At 33.8% G+C, this 18,740-nt stretch overlaps 1 protein-coding gene across 9 annotated transcripts in view; it reads left to right on the forward strand.

The window, feature by feature from the left end:
- gw (trinucleotide repeat containing adaptor protein gawky) overlaps positions 1-17,853 on the forward strand; it is a 59,831-nt gene extending 41,978 nt beyond the window's left edge. For 7 of the 9 annotated variants that reach the window (XM_081995787.1, XM_081995792.1, XM_081995794.1 and 4 more), the window contains exons 15-18: positions 768-1,056; positions 3,267-3,386; positions 3,592-3,742; positions 4,389-17,853. In XM_081995787.1, coding sequence (XP_081851913.1) covers positions 768-1,056; positions 3,267-3,386; positions 3,592-3,742; positions 4,389-4,540 — 712 coding nt within the window. In that variant the 3' untranslated portion in view covers positions 4,541-17,853. The remainder of the gene's footprint in view (positions 1-767; positions 1,057-3,266; positions 3,387-3,591; positions 3,743-4,388) is intronic. The other 2 variants (XR_014181390.1, XR_014181389.1) reach the window with 2 other exon arrangements.
- Positions 17,854-18,740: the final 887 nt, after the last annotated feature.

Genomic DNA, 18,740 nt, shown 5'->3' on the forward strand with positions numbered 1-18,740 from the left:
TTTTTTCGGATATCTTCGGAAGTACTCGGAAAATCGAAATTTTTAAAACTGCATTAGTTGAGCTTTACATTGCGCAACTTTGCCCCAATTTAAACTTTCTCGTATCTCTTATAGTTTCCGAGATCCCAATGGTGAGGGTCGAATTTGAATTACCCTGTATATGGTTTGAAATCAAACCGGCGGATTGACAGCTGTCATATAATAATTGTTTGCAACGTTATCTAGGACATACGCTTTTTGTGACAATTGCCATCCATAGGCGACCTGACCATAACAATTATTGAACACCCGTTACTTTGCATAACAAAATGTGATGTACAACAGAATGTACAGTTTTTATACAAAATCCCCATAGTCAATGAACTTGTGCAAATTTACCATTAATAAAGGCGGATGTTGGATGTTAAGAAAACTTTAAAAGCACATTTTTGAGGTTGGAAACGTTGGTTTAAACCACTGAAAATTAGGTTTTGAAATGGTAACTTAACATAATGAAGGTAAGTTTAATTAACTTTGGTGCATAAGAGAAGGGATTGTCTAAAATGTGGTTTTACTTGTGATAATAGTATTGAAAGTAGTTAGTTATAACTTAAAATAGCTTTAAACCCATATTGTACAACCAGGCCTAAATCTTTAGAATGATTAAAATTCCGGATCCAATTGCTGATCATCCTTTGAAAGATATTCTTACTATGACTAATACAAAGACAAACACTTTAGTGGCTAACAACCCAAAGAAATACTAATTAAAAAAACATCTTAAACAGTTCTCAAATCAAACTACCATCCGGCAAAGCCACCCTGGGAGATTTGAATCCAGGCACCGCAGTCACTTCTGAACTGTGGGGAGCCCCGAACAAACCGCGCAACCCCGGACCACCACCCGGTCTGTCGGGAAAAGGAAACGGCGGCAGTTTAGCCAATGGCTGGAATAACAGTCAATTGGGCGGCGGCAACGCTCCCTGGGGCGGCAACACCAACCCACGCAATTCGGGCAACTGGGGCGGCTCTGGTGGCGCTTCACAGTGGTTACTGTTAAGGAATTTGACAGCCCAGGTATGCCTTCTTGTCTGTTTGATGTTGTTTGCACTTCATTTTGATGTTTTTTTGATTTACATCTGAATAGTGTTTGTTGTGTCATCATTTTATTTTTGCCAACCGAGTCGCTCATCGACAAGTTTTATTACAAAGTCGGGTATGTTGGTTGGCCGCGTGTGTTTCTAGTCAATTAGAGTTTACAAGTTTACTCTGTTCGCCTTAGTTCAATTAGAGTAGTTAATATTCTTAGCTCAGCATTAAATAATTCAGCCGATTTAATGACAAGTAATTGAATATACAGGTAGTTTTTAAAATAATTATGGTCAAACATCGCATCGTCGTGTGAAGCACCAGATCGAGTGTATTCGGTATGTATAGTAGACGGCAATAAATCGGCCGACGCACGTCATTGACGTTTAACGCGCCACGTTGCCAGTTTATTTTTTTCATTAAAACTCGAACTTAACATAAATTTTGTTTTTATTTACATTTTATATAGAAGTTGACGCAGTTTTTTAACAGATTATTTCCCTCATTGTACTAGCAGCCAATAAAATTCAATGAACCTTTCTAGTTCGACCAATGAGAGCCGTTATATACTGATTATTTCCTTCATTGTACCAGCAGCCAATCAAATTCCGAGAACCTTTCTAGTTCCACCAATGGAAACCGTTTTATACTGATTAAATCCCTGGCTGCTAAAATTTAACAGTGAATAAACACCTCCTACCTTTTTCGAATACGTTTTTTTGAAGAACATTTGATATTAAACGAAACGGGATTTAGACACTTATAAAATTTAAGTTATCTTCTTCAATATTAACAATTAATAAATCACTGTAACGTAGTTTTCATTAAATAATTACATAAATTAAAATATTTTGACGTATGATTGTCAATTTGAAATGTAAACAAAAATATACATGACTGAACGAAAATCTGTCGTCTGCTGGGGTGAGTTCAATATTATCATTAATTTCATCACGTTTAGTTTAGTATTTGTGTTCTAACTAAGGGGTTTTCTTGTTAATAAACTAAAATGTGAGTTTTCAGGAAATAATCTTGACATATACCCCTCGGCGTTCACGTTTTATCACGTAAAATGTGCATTGGTAGGTTTTTTGCAAAATTTTTCTTTTAGGCAAATGGTTTCGACTAAATAATTCTTTGGAAAAAATCCTTCGACCTGCGGTCTCAGGATTTTATCGTCGAATTATTTAGTCTCAATCATTTTCCAAGCAAAATTTTGCAAAAAATCACCTATGCACAGTTTACCCGATAAAACTTGAACGTCTCGGGATATAACCTATGAGAATTTTGAATAACAATATTAGTCAATATTGAGGTTTTTTTTTTGTCTCTCTGTAAGCACTTTTTAGTCAAGTCATCAACAACAAAAATAGCAAACCGTCAACTAGCAATCTGGCAACAATGCACACAACTCGTTAAACGTCGAGATCGAGAAGGTCACGGGTCACGTTTGCATCAGAATTGCGTTTTGCGTTCAGTTAATAAGCGCGTGTGAGAAAGAGAGTGCTACAGGTCGCAACTAATCGCTAAGCAATACGAATGCATTGTCAAAACGTCAAACTCACTGATGACGTGCATCGCTCCCATTAGTGCCGTCGACCATATTTGATGTGTTTGGCTCAGCAAGTTATTGTCGGATTGAAAGTTACATACAACCTAACCTAACCAACTTTGAGGAGGAAAATAGATGGCATTTTTGAACTATCAATTATTGAAACGAAAAACTGTTCTTTAGGAGGTTATGTATTTTAAAGTGACAATCAGGTAAGATTCCAACCGAAGCAAGCGGCGGTTTCGTTCACGACTGAGTCATCTACACAATATACATTGACTGTCATTTTGGTTACCATGAGTGGATCTGGATAAACACTTTTTCCATATATTTTCGACCCACTGAATGAATTAGTTGCAACTACTGCTCTACCTAGATTTACTTTTTGACTTGTTTTTTGTAGTGTAATTTATTGTTGTGGCTAAGAATATTAACTTATCATTTCACTAGAACCGTGGTTACTTGTGCCCGACTTTCTAACTACAGCTATGTAGCAGCTAGGATTTTAGAGAACTCGTTACAAGTACATCAGCCCAGTCTGAGGGCTGTTTCTAAATAAAATACCATTGCATAGACGGGCTAAATTTCCAATAATAAAATTAAAGATCGCGACCAATGGTAACGAATATCTTTTTGTCTATTCTAGATAGATGGATCGACTCTAAAAACGCTTTGCATGCAACATGGCCCATTGCTAAGTTTCCACCTCCACCTTCATCAAGGTTTTGCACTAGCCAAATACTCATCCCGCGAAGAAGCTACTAAGGTATGTGTGTTTTTTGAATCTACTATTCTTCTAGTTGATACGCACTAGAGTCTGTCTAGATTACCATGATTATAAATTTACGGATCCAATTTATGAACCTAATTGAGTGATTCGACATTTTTGTAGTATGACCGTTACGGTTGCCCGTGATCGGGGATGAGTTTTTGGCGTCGGTAGTTTTAGGAGGGTCGTTTATTGTTTGCAGGCTCAAACAGCGTTGAACAATTGCGTTCTCGGCAATACGACGATCTTGACAGAAAACCCAACCGAATGGGATGCAAACAGCTTGTTACAGAGCATCGCTAATCAACAAAGCGGCTCTTCTGGAGGTTGGCGTAGCTCATCGACTAAACCAAGTAAGTTATTTTTTTATTTTATTAATTGACAGCGACATTTGATCTTGACTCCTAAGTTTTCAATGCTACAGTAGTCGACTTTAGGCCGGGTATGTGTTGTTATGAACAAAAATCAAGTTTTTGATTACGACTATGACTGAGAAGTTGGGTAATTCTGGCCTTAAATGGACAGCTGTTTTCTTTAAAAAATCAATTAGGTGGTAAAAGACCTGAACCGAAATTTAACGCATAAAGTTGTAGGCATGGCTGATAGGTAAAAAATTAAATAATTTTTAAAAGATTATTTCTGATATAAAACTTAATGGCGGCTTGATTCATTTATTCTTTATTACTCAGACTTGTTTGTTTGGGCAGGAAAACTCCCTTTTCCGGCTAGATATTATACCTACATGGGAATTGAATTTTTAAGAAAATAATCTCAATCTGAAATTGTTTTATCTTTTCAGTGTACGAAGCTATTTCGAATCGTTTTGATCGGTACTCTATTGCTATTTAAAAATATTGAAGTGAAACAAAAACATTCTCAAAGTGTACGACAGTGCAAATCGCGATTAAGACAAGCTGAGAACACTGCAAAAAACTGCGATTAGTGAAAAATCTTCTATTTCAATTTAAATTTGCGATTAGTGTTTTAATGTAATTTTAGGTGGTGCGGATACTTGGAGTACCGGATGGCCTAACAACCCATCTAGTCTATGGGCGAACCCAAATCTGGATGCGGCGGACACCGCTCGCGCTACCCCCTCAAGCCTTAACTCATATTTACCAAACGACTTGCTTGGAGGTGAGTCGATGTAAATCGAAAACTATTTAAAACGCTAAACGAGTATGTTAAGAGTAAAATAAATCAACCGGTTCGGTTGAGTTAGTCGAAATTTTACGCAAGTTTTGTCGTTTTTTCCCCCGCTAAGCTGTACGAATTAACATTATCAGTTAATGTTTCTATGATATTTTTTCTGTATTATTTAACTGAAATTGACTTTATACTGTTACTGTAAATGTAATTCCACCCTTAATTATCGGTGATTTAGTAGTTGTTGTTTTAGAATATATTTGTTTTTTTTTTTAATAGTGAGGTAAGATTTAGGGGAGGTGGATACCAAATGTACACTATTTTCCACGCGTAGAGTGCGAAAAAAAATTGGGAAGTAATTTTATTTTGCGTTCTTATTATTTATTTTTGAGTTGCCATTTTTTCGTTGTAATTTTAAAATGGCTTCGCGCGAGCGGCCGCCGGTGAATAGATAAAAAAATATGTAGCTTTAAAGCAGAATATGATAAACACGCTGTGTCAACAAGATTCGTGACTTAAATAACCGACTGCGATGCGTTTTACGTTTTTTTTTTAGTGGTACCGAGCTCAACTTAACGCACCAAGTGACGCATATGAAAATATGAAATGTAACCTAAACTAGTCCCAATTAAGCAAGGTTTAATATTAATATATTATATAATGAAATATATATATTTAACTACGTGACCAAACTCATAATAATTACATTTTATATATTTCGAGCTCTTAGCATAGACTTTCTCATATTCAGATATTTTCCTATATATTAACATTTTAATATTAACGTTGTTTTTTAATTATTATTGTTTAATCGTAATTTAAAAAGTTGTACCTAAGTTATTTTGTATAATGGTAGGTAAAACCCGGTGTGGTATTCTTTTCGTGGCATGTATTCTATCCTATCTACGTTTTTTGGTTAAGTAGCGCGACGAAAATTTCATGCAGGGGACGTAAAGTTGAAAATTTTGAGCGAGAGTTTTGGGAATTTGACCGAACAACTTTAGTTTTTGAGCCGCGAACGTTTTTCCTTTCTTTTTAGACACTAATAGAGAATTGACAGAACGTACGGGTGTGACTCTGTCAATTTCCTGGTTAGGCCGCCTTCGTATCGCAATTAGGCGTGCAGCGGAACCGCAGGAGTAAGTTTAAGACTGAGCTTTTTATATTAGCCAATTCGAAAATTAAGTTGCGGTCCTCGAAAACTTTAGTCTGACAGAGGTCATAGTTGGGTTCGTTTCTCAGCAAACTGGGCCTAGTCAATCGTTCGCCGCCTAAACACAACAACAACTGTGACTCTGCGCGGTCGTTATCATCGTCGGGAACTCTCTTATCCCCGCGAAACCTGTGATCTCCTATTCCTGATATATCAAATACACTTACAAATTATACATGTTTACGTAAGCTGTTAACTAAATATTTTTGGGTTGGATTAGTCCCAAAATAAAAAAAAACACCACACAATCAGTTTTTAGACTGCACGCTAAATGAAAGTATTCTTAAATAAATTTAAGTAATAAATTTCTTTAAAAAGTTAAAAACCAAAATATCGTTCTAATTAATAAAAGTTTATTATACCCTTAAATCATATTATAATAAATGTATTTCTGTGTTTAATGGATGTGTTAGCCGTAGACTTTGAATATCGTTACATTTGTAGTCTGTATACTGTGATTGTTTTGATCACAATAAGAATTAACAAACATGTGTTATTGTGGTGTTCATACAATATCGAGATTCAACTTTATAGCTAACGGTATGAAAGTGAATGTGAGATGGGGACGTGTTTGACTTATTTTCCGTTAATTTGAACATTACGCATTGCAAGTTGATTATTCGCGCGGGTCTCTACCAACTAGACTACACGTTTCTTCTTTAAACTGCTGTCTAATTGAAAATGTCTTCAAAGTGAAAGTCTGGTCAAACATATTGTAGCCAATCAGAGATTGAGAGTAATATAAAATTCAGTTTTACATAGTTCACACTATCAACTGTGACGTGACAATATACAGGGCGAGAGATAACAACCAGTCATGGTGAAATTAATTCACAGAGTCAACAAAGTTACGTGTAATTTGCAAGGTTTTTGTCTTCCAATCTCTATGCCAACCTGACGTTACGATTAAGTAATTTGATAGAACCGGCATTTAACCAACTGTCAAATTACGTCAGAACCTACAATCAATTATTGCAATTCATGCATGTCACAGCGATCGAGGTTCAAATATTATTGGTATTTTTTTAAATAAAACGAATCAAAATTAAAACTGGCAAAGTTAAAAATACGGCAAAAAAGTGGTTCATTCAGTAGTTTCTACTTTTTTTTTTTAATGCAACATCTTGTATATTTTTAGATTATTGGATTCAAAGTTCAATTAAAACCAAGTTTCCCATTACATGCAATATGTCTCTTTTTGACCATTTTTGAGGTCTTTTTAAAAACGAGATTTATGGAAAAATGATATTAGTAAAATTGAATTAAGCAAATCAAGTAAATTTCCTCAAAACGGTAAAGTTTTTTTGATGGTTGTCTGGATTTATAAGAAAGCCGTTTCAAAAATCAGTATGGTATGTAATACAAAATTTTCTTAGAATTGAACGTAGTTTCCACGAATGGATAAATATACAAAAGAAAAACAGTTTTCAAATTTTTTTTTCACGCAGTACACAAACGTCATTGTAAACTGCCATGGTTTCTTTGGTCAGCGAACACTCGGTATAATTTAAACATATACGGTATTGCTGAAACACAGTAATGGTAATTTCGAACATCAAATTATCCAAATTGTGATTTATTTATCTACAAATAGCATGGTAATGATTCACTACATAGATTTCTTTGAGTTACGCAATGAGCAATTTTACCACTTTAGTGTGATAATAAACTGATGTTACTGCACTAGTGTGGTAAAAAATTTGTTGATAGTAGATGAGTATTGTTGTGGCAATATTAAAAAATACCTATTCAAATTTAACCTAAAGAAATTAACATACATGAGGGCACAAACGTGTCAACTGGTTAATTAGAAATTCAATGTTTAACATAACAATAATATGTGACATTTCAATTTGTCAGCAGACTACTTCAGCATTTGATTCTACATGCCAATTCAAGATCAAGCTTAGAGACCCGTGCGGTACCTAGTTAATAAGATAATTTAATGCTCAATTCTAAACAAAGTCCTGTGTTGGCGCTGCTTGTTCTGTGATTTTGTTTTGGACATCCCATCGAAAAACATTTCTCTTGTCATATTTCGACTGGAAATCAAATAATACAATATACGAAGGCAGCTGACGGCGCGAATCAAACCTCTGTCCCAGTACGAGACACGTTTCTAGTCCTGTTTACTCTCGTATTCTCTCCATTCGCGAAGTTACCAAAACGACTTTAGTAGTGGTAAAAAAGACTGAAACTAATACATCTTCGATTCACATTAGATGCATTTAAGCTTGGTGCGTAATGTTCGGGTTAATTTAAAGCTCGCCGAGTGAGGTTTCCCTCGTCCGCGTCCGGTCGGATATCGAATTTTAAGGTTAATTAAAAAAAAAATTGTCTCATAAAAACAAAAGGACGCGAGGCACGGGACGTTCGGCTTGGCAGTCACAAACTATAAATGATCATCTTTTGAATGAACTAACGTAACAGTTTTAAAAAAAGTACATAACTGTGCTGTGACTCTTAAGTGGCTTTTTAATTTTTAATAATAACTTGAAAAAATCCAAAAAAAAAATGTATTGTTTTTGAAAAAGCTATTGTTTGTTTAGTAGCTTTTTGAAGAGGGGAAAGCGCCTGCTTTGTGGCTGAGTCGTCATATCGTGCTAAAGAAAAGAAACAATAATCACTAATGAATTTTAAACTGATTGTACAGAAAAAAAATTCGATTTTTATTTTTAAAAGACCGGAAGCGGGCGCTTTCTAGATAAATGGTGCAAAAAATACGGGCTGTTCTTTCTAGCAGGCTGTCACTGCTTTAAAACATTTAAAAGACGCTTTACTTAAGCCTCCTGGAAAAAATAGACCTCTCTCGTAAGTTCCAATAGAGAATATTTAGTATCTTATTGCCAATTTACATTTTAGTATATATGTATTAGACTTTAGGGATTACGATATTACTTAGTATGTAAGAAACTTGGTAGTAGGGTTATATTGTGTGTTCTTATATAATCGGACAACCACAAAACTCTGAATCATACACATAACTATAATAAATACGCGAACTGGTTTATAAATCGGAGCAAATACTCGCGTAATCCGAAATGGGAATTTTAGTAGCGAAAGCCTAGGTGTTATCATCGGTACTGTATAAAATGGAGAAAGTTCTTTTATTTACTGTAACCTAACAGCAAATACAAGCGCTTTTTGGACGAAAATCTACGCAATTATGAAAAAAAGCAATCGACAATGGCAATGACCCCAATTTTTAGACACCGCGGCCTTTCTTAGTGGTTGTTTACCGAACACTCGTACCATCCACTGCGTGTTTTTTCGTATTGGTTTTTTTTGTCGCGAAGCCGCTTCGACGCGCTTCTAATCAATAAGAAAACTGCCTTTTCCACCCTTTTACTTCCAAACGTCTAAGAACCCGTAGATCCGAGATAAAAAACACAAAATCCTCGTTTAGTCAGTTTATCGTGTAGGTAAGTTTGATTAGTTAAGTGGTTCGTAGACTTACGTCCCCCACCAGTGATTTAATTATATGAATATGCTTGGCAGTCGTTCAACTTAAGTTTCTCACCGTACGTCATCAAATATTGTTGTAGTCAGGGTAGTTTCTGCTTAATTTACACTCTATAAAATACATAAATGGTTAAGCGTAATAAGGTGTAAAATTTGATCTTTATGGAATAACTTTTATTTCATTAATACGCGAAACAAGCTTTTAAGTGCGATTATAGTATTTTAAAGTAATTTTTTGAACATACTTTACAAAAATAAATTGAAAACAAACTGTAGAGAAAAAGTTTATGAGTTGATACGGACAAGCCAAAGACACCATTGGCAAAGCGCGTGGTGTGACGTCATTCAACAAATAGTCACGTGACATTGGCTGCGTTTTGAAAACAACGCCTGGCTGTTAAGTGACGTCACAGCCTAAGCGCCACGTTTAAAGTCAGTTGAGTTCTTTAACGTGTGCCAGGTGGCTCCATCTTGTGACAATTCTACAGGGTGTTCCAAGTTTCAATCGAGCATTTAATGAACCGGACAGAACATAAAGAAATAACATTCATATAAGCATGTCAGTTTTTGTTTCGTGCTAAGGTAATATCTTAGAAAAATCAAAAATTATTTAAAACCTAAATCATTATTGTCCTAAATAACCAGAAGGTATTATTAAATAAAATATCAAACCGTGACAAAGGTGAAAAAATAGAAAGTTGATGGGAATTTTTAATGGAACACCCTGTGTATTTTCTGATACAAAGTTTTTGCCATCTGTCAATGTAAAACGTGTCGCCGGATGGTAACAATACAAAAAGTTTCTCTACGGTTCTCACTGAATTGTTAATATCCAACTGGTTAAAAGTTAAAATTAGATTTTAGTGCAGTTTTAAAAACTGTCAAAAACATACATTAAGCCTAACCACCCTGTAAACCTAGCGACTGACTTAACCATCTCTTAACTCTTTCTAGCAAAGACAATACCTACTTTAATTCCTTTTTTTGGTCTTAACGGCGAGAAACATTAAACGACTGCCAACGAACTATTGTGATTTACTTACTAATGTTGTATATATTATCGAGTGTGCATTAAAAAAAAAATCCAACTGTGAACTAGCAATCTAGCTGCCTGAAAACGGGCGCTGTCAATTGCCAGATTCATGCGATTCTAGTTTCCTAATGTCTGATATTTGTGTACCTTTGAATTTTTTAGACTGTATAACGTTGTTTATTTATAAAATAACACTGAAACAAAAAAAAAAACGCAAAAAAAATCTACCTAAGTAAGCTCAGCTTGAATAATAATTACTATTATATTGTATATCATAAGTAGCGTAGACTGTGCACGATTAAACTACAAAACAAAACTGAAACCCGTGGCTGAACTTCGCAGAACGCGTAATTAATTGAAGTACCACCGACGTTACCTGACTATTTGCAATATACGCAAACAGCAACGAAACTTATTATACCGTTTTTTATGTACAAGCAGAAAACCCGCACGATACGTAAAAAAATACAAAATTTTGACAAACAAAAAATCATTAAAGTCAATGTTGAAAACCAGTTAAGTATTTTGTTTAGGTTGACAGTATTTGTGATCAAAGTGCCACTTGTGTTTTCAAGTATATTAATAATATATTATATATTTAATCATTGCCACTAAATACTATATATTATATTAGTTAAAAGAGTATATTATATAATAAATACACCCGTGTAATAGAGGAAAATAGAAATATGTTAGAGCGTCGTCGCTCTAATTTCGTAGTAGTGAATTCTTGGTGTTCGGTAGTTCTTAAGACTTAATATTTTACTTGACTTGACCCAAATATTCTTCGATTGCGTTCTGAGAAGACTTGCTAATTTCATTTTCAACATTTCGGCGCTTCGTTAATGCTCAGTTTAGAGTGTATAATGCCAAATCAATATTTTTAGGTTATTTTTGATTCATATCAATACGAAACTTACTGCGATACTATCACGAGCATCATTTAATCTTTTATTACTTTCACCTCAATTCGTTGATCGCCTATACAAGTATATCAAAAAAAAAATGGAAATAACGGTTGTGCCTACATTTTTATTATTCAGCTGGAACTCAAAAAAAAAAAAAGATTAAATGGTGATGATCTTGGCTGAAATTTCGATTTCCGATCTGTCTTATTGTAACTTTGACAAGGTCACATTAAAGTCTGCCAAAAATTGAAACCCTGACTTTATAAAAAAAAATAGATATAGTATAGAGTTATTTTTATGAATCGGCAATAATAACAATTATTAATTTTTAAAATATATATGTGGATATGACTTTTTTAAATGGAATTACAGTTTTTTCGAGAATAATAATAATACTTAATAAATAACATCCAGTGACGTTTAAGTGCATAGAAGCTTGTCGCTTTTAGGGAAAAAAACAGTTAAAACGCGCAATGTTCATGTAACACTTGATAATACCAATCGATGTGCCTCTTGACTTTGTTATAAACATATGTGTGTGTGTGTGTGTATATAATAATCAAATCGTGACCTGCTTGGTCTCAGTTTTCCCGTGAACGGATATCTACATTAATTTTGACTAATGAGCTTTAAGTAATTATATTAGAAACGTACATAACTTTGTCTTTTGGATGACTCTATTTTGTAAAAAACACCGCGTGAACCGAGGAAAATTTGGTCACGTGCCCTAAAATGACTTGAAGAGACGATAACGATCTCTACAGGGTGGTTGTTTTAAAAGTGGTACAAGACGTTTCGAAGGTAGTCAGAAAGTATTACTTTGCGTAAGCGCCCTCTTTGTGTGATTATCATCTGAAACTAGAATTTTTGTATGTTTACTGGGTGTCCCATGTTGGACACTATTGTAGGACTGAAACTGGAGAAATATGCTGTCAGCACTTTTGGTTTATACAGCAGGGTAAATCTGAACTTTTACTTTTCAGCCAACATCTCAGGTTTCTTTAAACTTTTTTTAATGGAATACCCTGTCATTTTTATAAAGCCTAATGTGACCTTTTTAATAGTATGTACTTATATACACTGTATCTTGTAAATTAACTGACAATCTTCAAAAAACAGCACAACGTCCAAGCGAATATTTTCTGCCCTACACTGATTTGGGCACAATGGTCGTTTTTGCGCTACAGGGTGTTGGAATTTCAAATTAAATAAACGTAAAATGAAGAATTATAGAGCAGAATAAACAGCAAGAGGCAAAAATGTCGTGTTGTTAGTTTATGAAAAAAAATCATTTTTTTTTTCCTAAATTTTAACACCCTGTAGGTCAAAATTGAAACCGTTGCGGACAAATAGATATGGGACGAAAATTGTTCGTTTTAATGTCAGAAGAATTTATTGGACACCTTGTATAATAGGACTTAAAAAAAAGGAAAAAATCTGCATATTTGCCTAATAAAAATCTCAGTTTTCAGAAAAGTTATTACCGAAATATTTTTAGAAAGCGTATATTACTCTTAATACAAATAAAGAATAATATACATGGTGTCTCAAAAACGCGCCATTAAGAACGCTACTGCTGCATTCTAAAGAACAAAAATCTGTTTTAAAGTCTTGTATAAGCTTAAAGAATCATAAGTTTCAAACGGGATATTTCTCAAGTTTTTCCCTGTATTTTCACCTAGTTTGGTTTTTGGTTTATTCATAACAAAACAAAAGTAAATCCAGTTATTGTGCTAGTGTGTGACGTCATCCTTGATCTGTTTGATTTTCTGTATAGATTGTCGCTTTTCTTAGTTTTAAAGCTAAAGCCATTAAACTAAGTACCAAATTGTTGCTTTGATCTTCACTCATAAAACGTACTGACTCACAGAGGGCGATTGGGTAGAAGAAGCAAGATTTCATTAAAAAATACCAACTCCCAAATACGTTTTGTACCATTTTCAAAAACTCAGCCTGTACAACCTTGTTCGCTGATTGTGGTTAGGGTTCTATCTATTCAAGAGAAACTTGCATACAAAAAAAAATATGGGATAATGGGTAATTTTAAGATATTTTTAGTATACTTAACATTGTTACTTACATAGTGGCAGCATTTAGTCAGTAAAACTAGTATTATAATAAACTCCAGAGAGTTGCATAAAACCTAAAAACTGTGCAATACCTCGTCTTCAAAGTATTATTTAGTTGATCACCATACGCTTTTTCGTTTCTAGTTAAAAAAAAACGTAACCGATCATTTTTCCTCTCTCTTTTTTTTTTAAGTTTGCACAGGTTTTCTTGCCGTCACTTAACGATACTAAAATCCTTTTTAACTCTTGTCACTATATACCAAAGACCTTTTGTGTCATATTATTAAATTGTCGTTTTTTCGAATTTCGCCAAATTCTTCCAACCATGGTTGTGATAGTCATAGATTAGTGCTTTTTATTCCACGTGCTGTTTATTTAATACCAGTATGTTATTTATAATAGAAATCCACTGGGAAGATCGCAGATTGGGTTAAAAATCTGCGGTTTTTTCAGACAGACAACACAAGTGCCTATAAATATGTGCAATTGAAAAATTTGGGCCTGACTTTAGACAGGGTTTAAACATATTTAGGCGAAATGATTGTATATTTAAAACAAATCGGCTACGACTGTTAGCCCCCACTATTGTATAAAAAAACCGCTGAAGAAAATAGACAATGTAGAAGTATAAGTAAACGGTGTGCTTTTGAACGATTTATTTGATTTAGTAAGGATTATGGACAAACGCGGCCGATTAGGGAGCTTGATATTTTCTAGTAGAAAACTTATTAAGAGAGAGATCGGATATTTTTTACGTAAAAAACGCCGCGTTTGTCCAAATTCGAAGTGTGTCGAAATGTAATTTTGTCGATCTCGCGTTCCCGCGACGATTCACGCTAGCAAGGTACTGCCAACTTGTAAAAAGATAATGTATGTTCTAATATTATCAAAGAGTTTTATCGCGTAGGTTAATTGTACTATAACATTTTGCCAGTTCTACTAATCGCAGAGATATTTTTCTGAATTGGTACGAAAATGTAAAGTAAGTAGTTGTGTGGGGTAGAAAAATGAACGTTAGGCCCTCAATCTCAGGTGTAGAATTTATTATCATTCTTCTAGCATAGGTAAACTAAGGTAACTGATAAAGTTAACATTCCTTGAATATCATTTCTCAAAGTTATTTATTCCTCGTTATTCGTGGACGTTCATGTCTACGTGACAACGTCAATACAGAGTGGTAAAAAAATCTGACTCTGACTAACCATCAAAGTAATTAATTTAGAATGTTTTCCAGATAACGACACTTTCGGTTATACTTGAAGTAGGTACCAACTGGCTAATTTTAAATCAAACCCCCTGTATATTGCTAAAAAATTTGGCAACATCTTATCTGAGAAATTCTCTTCTGACACTTTCCAATATGTCAATTGTTTTCCTAACCTAACCTAACATTGTACGTGCCACGATTTTTACACATGTCACGTGACCGTTTACATTTTTCAGTTTTTTAAACACACTTTTTCTAAGTCGCAAAATTATATTTTCTTGCGGTCACGTGACCGTTAAATTTTATATTAAATTAGTAAGTTTTTTTTCTTTTAAGTCTCCGACCTAAAATTGGATTTTTACAATTTATTTATAATTAAAACTGTTTTTTCAGGCATAAAAATTAAAATTTCTTGCTTTCTAGCTTAACGGGCATTTCTTTTAAAATCATGTTATTATTTTACTTTTTTTTTGTTTCTTAAGCTTAAAATGCGAATTCAAAAAAGTCACGTGGCAGATTTACAATATATTTGACTTGCTCTCAAACCCAATGTTGGGTTTCTAGGGTCCCGGGACCGTTTTCACTTTTTCAATTTTTTTTATGAATTTAAAAGTCACACTTAATCATTTTTTTCCAGGCCTAAAACTTAAATTTTAAGATTAGGAGTCACACAGTCACGTGACCGTTTAATAATTTTTTCGGCCTTTGAAATCCTCTAAAGCATTCAATTATATTTTTAAAGTCACGTGACCATTTTAAATTTGTTGATTTTTTTGACACCTTTCAGAAGCAAATTCTTACACGCAGATTGTTTTAGGTCACGTGACCGTTTAATATTTTTCTATTAAAATTTGATTTTAAAAGTCACGTGAACGTTTAATAATTAGTTGCCGGAATTTTGACACATACTATTCAAATAGGATCTATTTACTAAGAAAAAATACAACATGACAAAAAAAATTTATTGAAAACAGTTATTCACCACAAAATATAAGATAAGAAAAATTGAAGTTAGTCACTTTAATACCAGTTTAGCAATCGCCCCCAACTTTATACAAGGTGTTTGATTTAAATAAGCAAGTTGTACCAACTTCCAGTACACTGAAGGTGTTTTTGAGAATTTTAAGATTTTTTTTTTAAATGGTCGATTTTTCTGATATCAAATTTTTAGATTTGTTCTTGACCACCCTGTATTTGAAAATTTAGCTTGAAAACAAAAATCACCATCTAAACGCCAATTCGATGTGTTAAATCAAAATACAGTGAAATGCCTTAAAATGACAAAAGTGTGCTCTCTGTCTAGTTTACTTGTAGATTAATAAGATTCGTGGTAGTTTTAAGGTAATTGGATAACACAAGCCGTCTTACAGACGACTGTAGAAAGACTGTAGAGGGATACCAGGTGATCAGAAAAGCTTCTATATTGAAGCACATCGCTTCGAGGAGGTTTTTTTTTGGCGTTCGGATAAATAAGACTTTTTTTTGCACAGATAAAGTAAGAGAGAGAACACTATAGGTCCATCAATCAAAGGTGCTCTAATAACGGCTTTTTTGGATAACTTGTCTTATATGGAATCTCCCCCGTATATTTTTAATAAACGCGACCGAGTTATAGAGAGATTTTAATATCATATCAAACGGTTTAAATAAAGACAACAAAATTGGTTAATTACGAAATCGTGCCAAAATTTTGCTTAGAAAACTTTTGCTCACAGCGGCATCGGCCGCATACGCTTACTTGCTGTGTATAATAACTTAAAATGCAATATGTATGTATATATTGGCTGATGAATTCTTGTACAATTGTTATAATTTCATAGTATATTATTGTGTAAAACCACTTATTAGTTTAGTAGATAATGCGTTACTACATATTTAAGTATTATAAAATAAACAAAAAACGTGCAAGTTTCTCTTCGTCAGGATAGATAGAACCGCTTTTGTAGAACAAGGGTTGTTTTTTTCTTGACACCAGGTAATATTTTGTTATTTTGCCGTTTTTTAAGTGTGTTAAATCATTTGCACTTTTTGCTGTCGTGCCTAACCTTAAAAATTTCCTAAAAACGGTTTTAGGAAACTGATGTTTACATTTTACGCACTAACTTGTGATTTCCTTTTGATTTGTGATACAAGTACAACTTTTGTGATAATATTGTTAATTGTAGCGTATTTTGGGAGTATCAATTTAAACTGTACAATAGTCAAAATTATTGTTAAACGCGCTCCGGTATGCGCAATATGCGTAAAATGTAAACTGTGTCAAATGCGTAGAGCATCACATAACGACTCTCTTGCTTGTTTGGATTTGATGTTAGGATGAAGTAAATTATTCTTGCAACAAATGGCCTAAAACAAGTTCCCTCCTGTTAAATCTAGTCCATTTTGATGTTTAAACTCAAACTATTCCAGTGCTCTTATTGATTGTTTTTCTTTGTTAATTCGTATTTTAAGCACACATCTTCCAAAAAGTTTAATTTCGAGTTCCTTAACGTAGCTATTTAGGTAGCCGCGGGCCTCCGTTACTATATTATTTATTATTACTTTTTTTTAAATTAAGTGGTTGTGTTTTAAAGAAAACAAAATTTGATAAAATGGTAAATCGAATAAGGCAATATGTAAACTTTCCTGTATTGACAGATTCAAATATGTGATATTGCTGACAATTTAAAGATAATTAATAATAATAAATGTTAAACCGTTATCCACTACTATACCTAAAAAAAAACATCACTTATGGAACGATTTAAGTAAATAAAATAGAGCGGTAACTGCGGCAATCCGCCGTCCTCTATTGGCTGTAGGTCTTTTAAAACATTTAAAAGATACTTTTAGGGAAACGCGAACAATTGATACGTACATAATTAGGCAATACGGTACGTCGGCAAATCTAAATAAAGGATAAGTCTGATCTGAAAACTATATAGAATCTCTGTGACAAGAATGAAAGGCATCGCGCCTTAAACTGTCGTTTAGGAGGGTAAACTCAGGGACCAGGCCAAAAGTCACGGTGATATAATATCAAGTAGTAAACATTTAACAAACAAAAAATCAAATCAGAGAATAAACTAAATAACACCTCTCAAGTAATACACTACCCCTATGTAAACTCAATTGAATGTTGTAGAAGAATATTTTCAAATCTGTATAAGGAAAAAAAACATAGTTTTAATGTTATAAAACTACCCTGCTGCACTGTAATTTTTAAATTCTAAATATTAGAACATGTTGCCTGAGATTATTGTAGGTGTACGCGAGTCCAATCTTGTCTCCCAACAATAAAAATAATACGTGTACAGTGCAGATGGGCACCTAGGATTAAGTTAGGTTATTGTAAGTGCTTTTGAACAACACTCCGTTGTTGATGCTCTGTACTTGTAACCCAAAATGACCAGTATGCATTCAGTAATAAAGGTTGTCTTAATGTAACATTGTTTATTTCATTATCCTCTACCTGCAAACTAGCAGTAAGTTTCTTTCAGCTTTTTGACAGATGGTAGTTATCGTGATACAGGTAGGTATAGAAATTTCAAAATTATAATACATACGAAATCAGTCGTTAAGGAGAAGAAAACTATTAGAAATCAATGAGCTAGACTGCTATAGCAATGTTTGGCACTATAGTATCATGGGAACACCTACATCTTAACAAAAAAATTGTTTATTGTAACTACGATTTTGTAAAAACTTGGGAATAATAAAAAATGGAAACATGAGATGTAAGAGGTTAATCAAACCAATAAAACAAAGGTTTTTATATAAACTTTGTGCAGCTGGAGTCGATTTCTTCATTTTGATTTATAAATATGCAGAAAGGCTTAAATATGGCAGACAGGTAAACAGGCTGATCTTGAAAATTTGAAAGGCTTTGCAAGTGGCATGTGTCAGTGTGCTAAAACGGATGTGACGCCAATCAACAGTTGGTCAAGTGACTGACCATCACCGCAACACGTAACTTACTTACAAAGTTATGCTTCATCTTTCTCTATAGTGTATTAATTTACAATTGTTCCTATTTCTACAGGGTGGTCCAGTTTTAAATGTCAATATTTCACCAAGCCAATTAAAAAATAAGTTAACATGCATTACGTAATTTTCCTGAAAAATGGTTCCTAAGGAAAATACAGTCATTCAAATTTCTGTTTAAAAAATCGGTTTTTGTAATAACTGTCAGACCGTTAGAGCAATTTTGATCAAATTTGGAACAAGCACTTAAGAAATGAATACTCATTATGAATGACGTTTGCCAAAATTCTCCAGTAGCAGCGTAGATACAGGAAGATGGTTTTCATGTTTTTGCCTTATTTTCTACTCTA

The sequence above is a fragment of the Ips typographus genome, linkage group LG1 (assembly GCF_016097725.1).
Source record: "Ips typographus isolate SLU linkage group LG1, UJ_Ityp_2.0, whole genome shotgun sequence".
Taxonomy (NCBI): domain Eukaryota; kingdom Metazoa; phylum Arthropoda; class Insecta; order Coleoptera; family Curculionidae; genus Ips; species Ips typographus.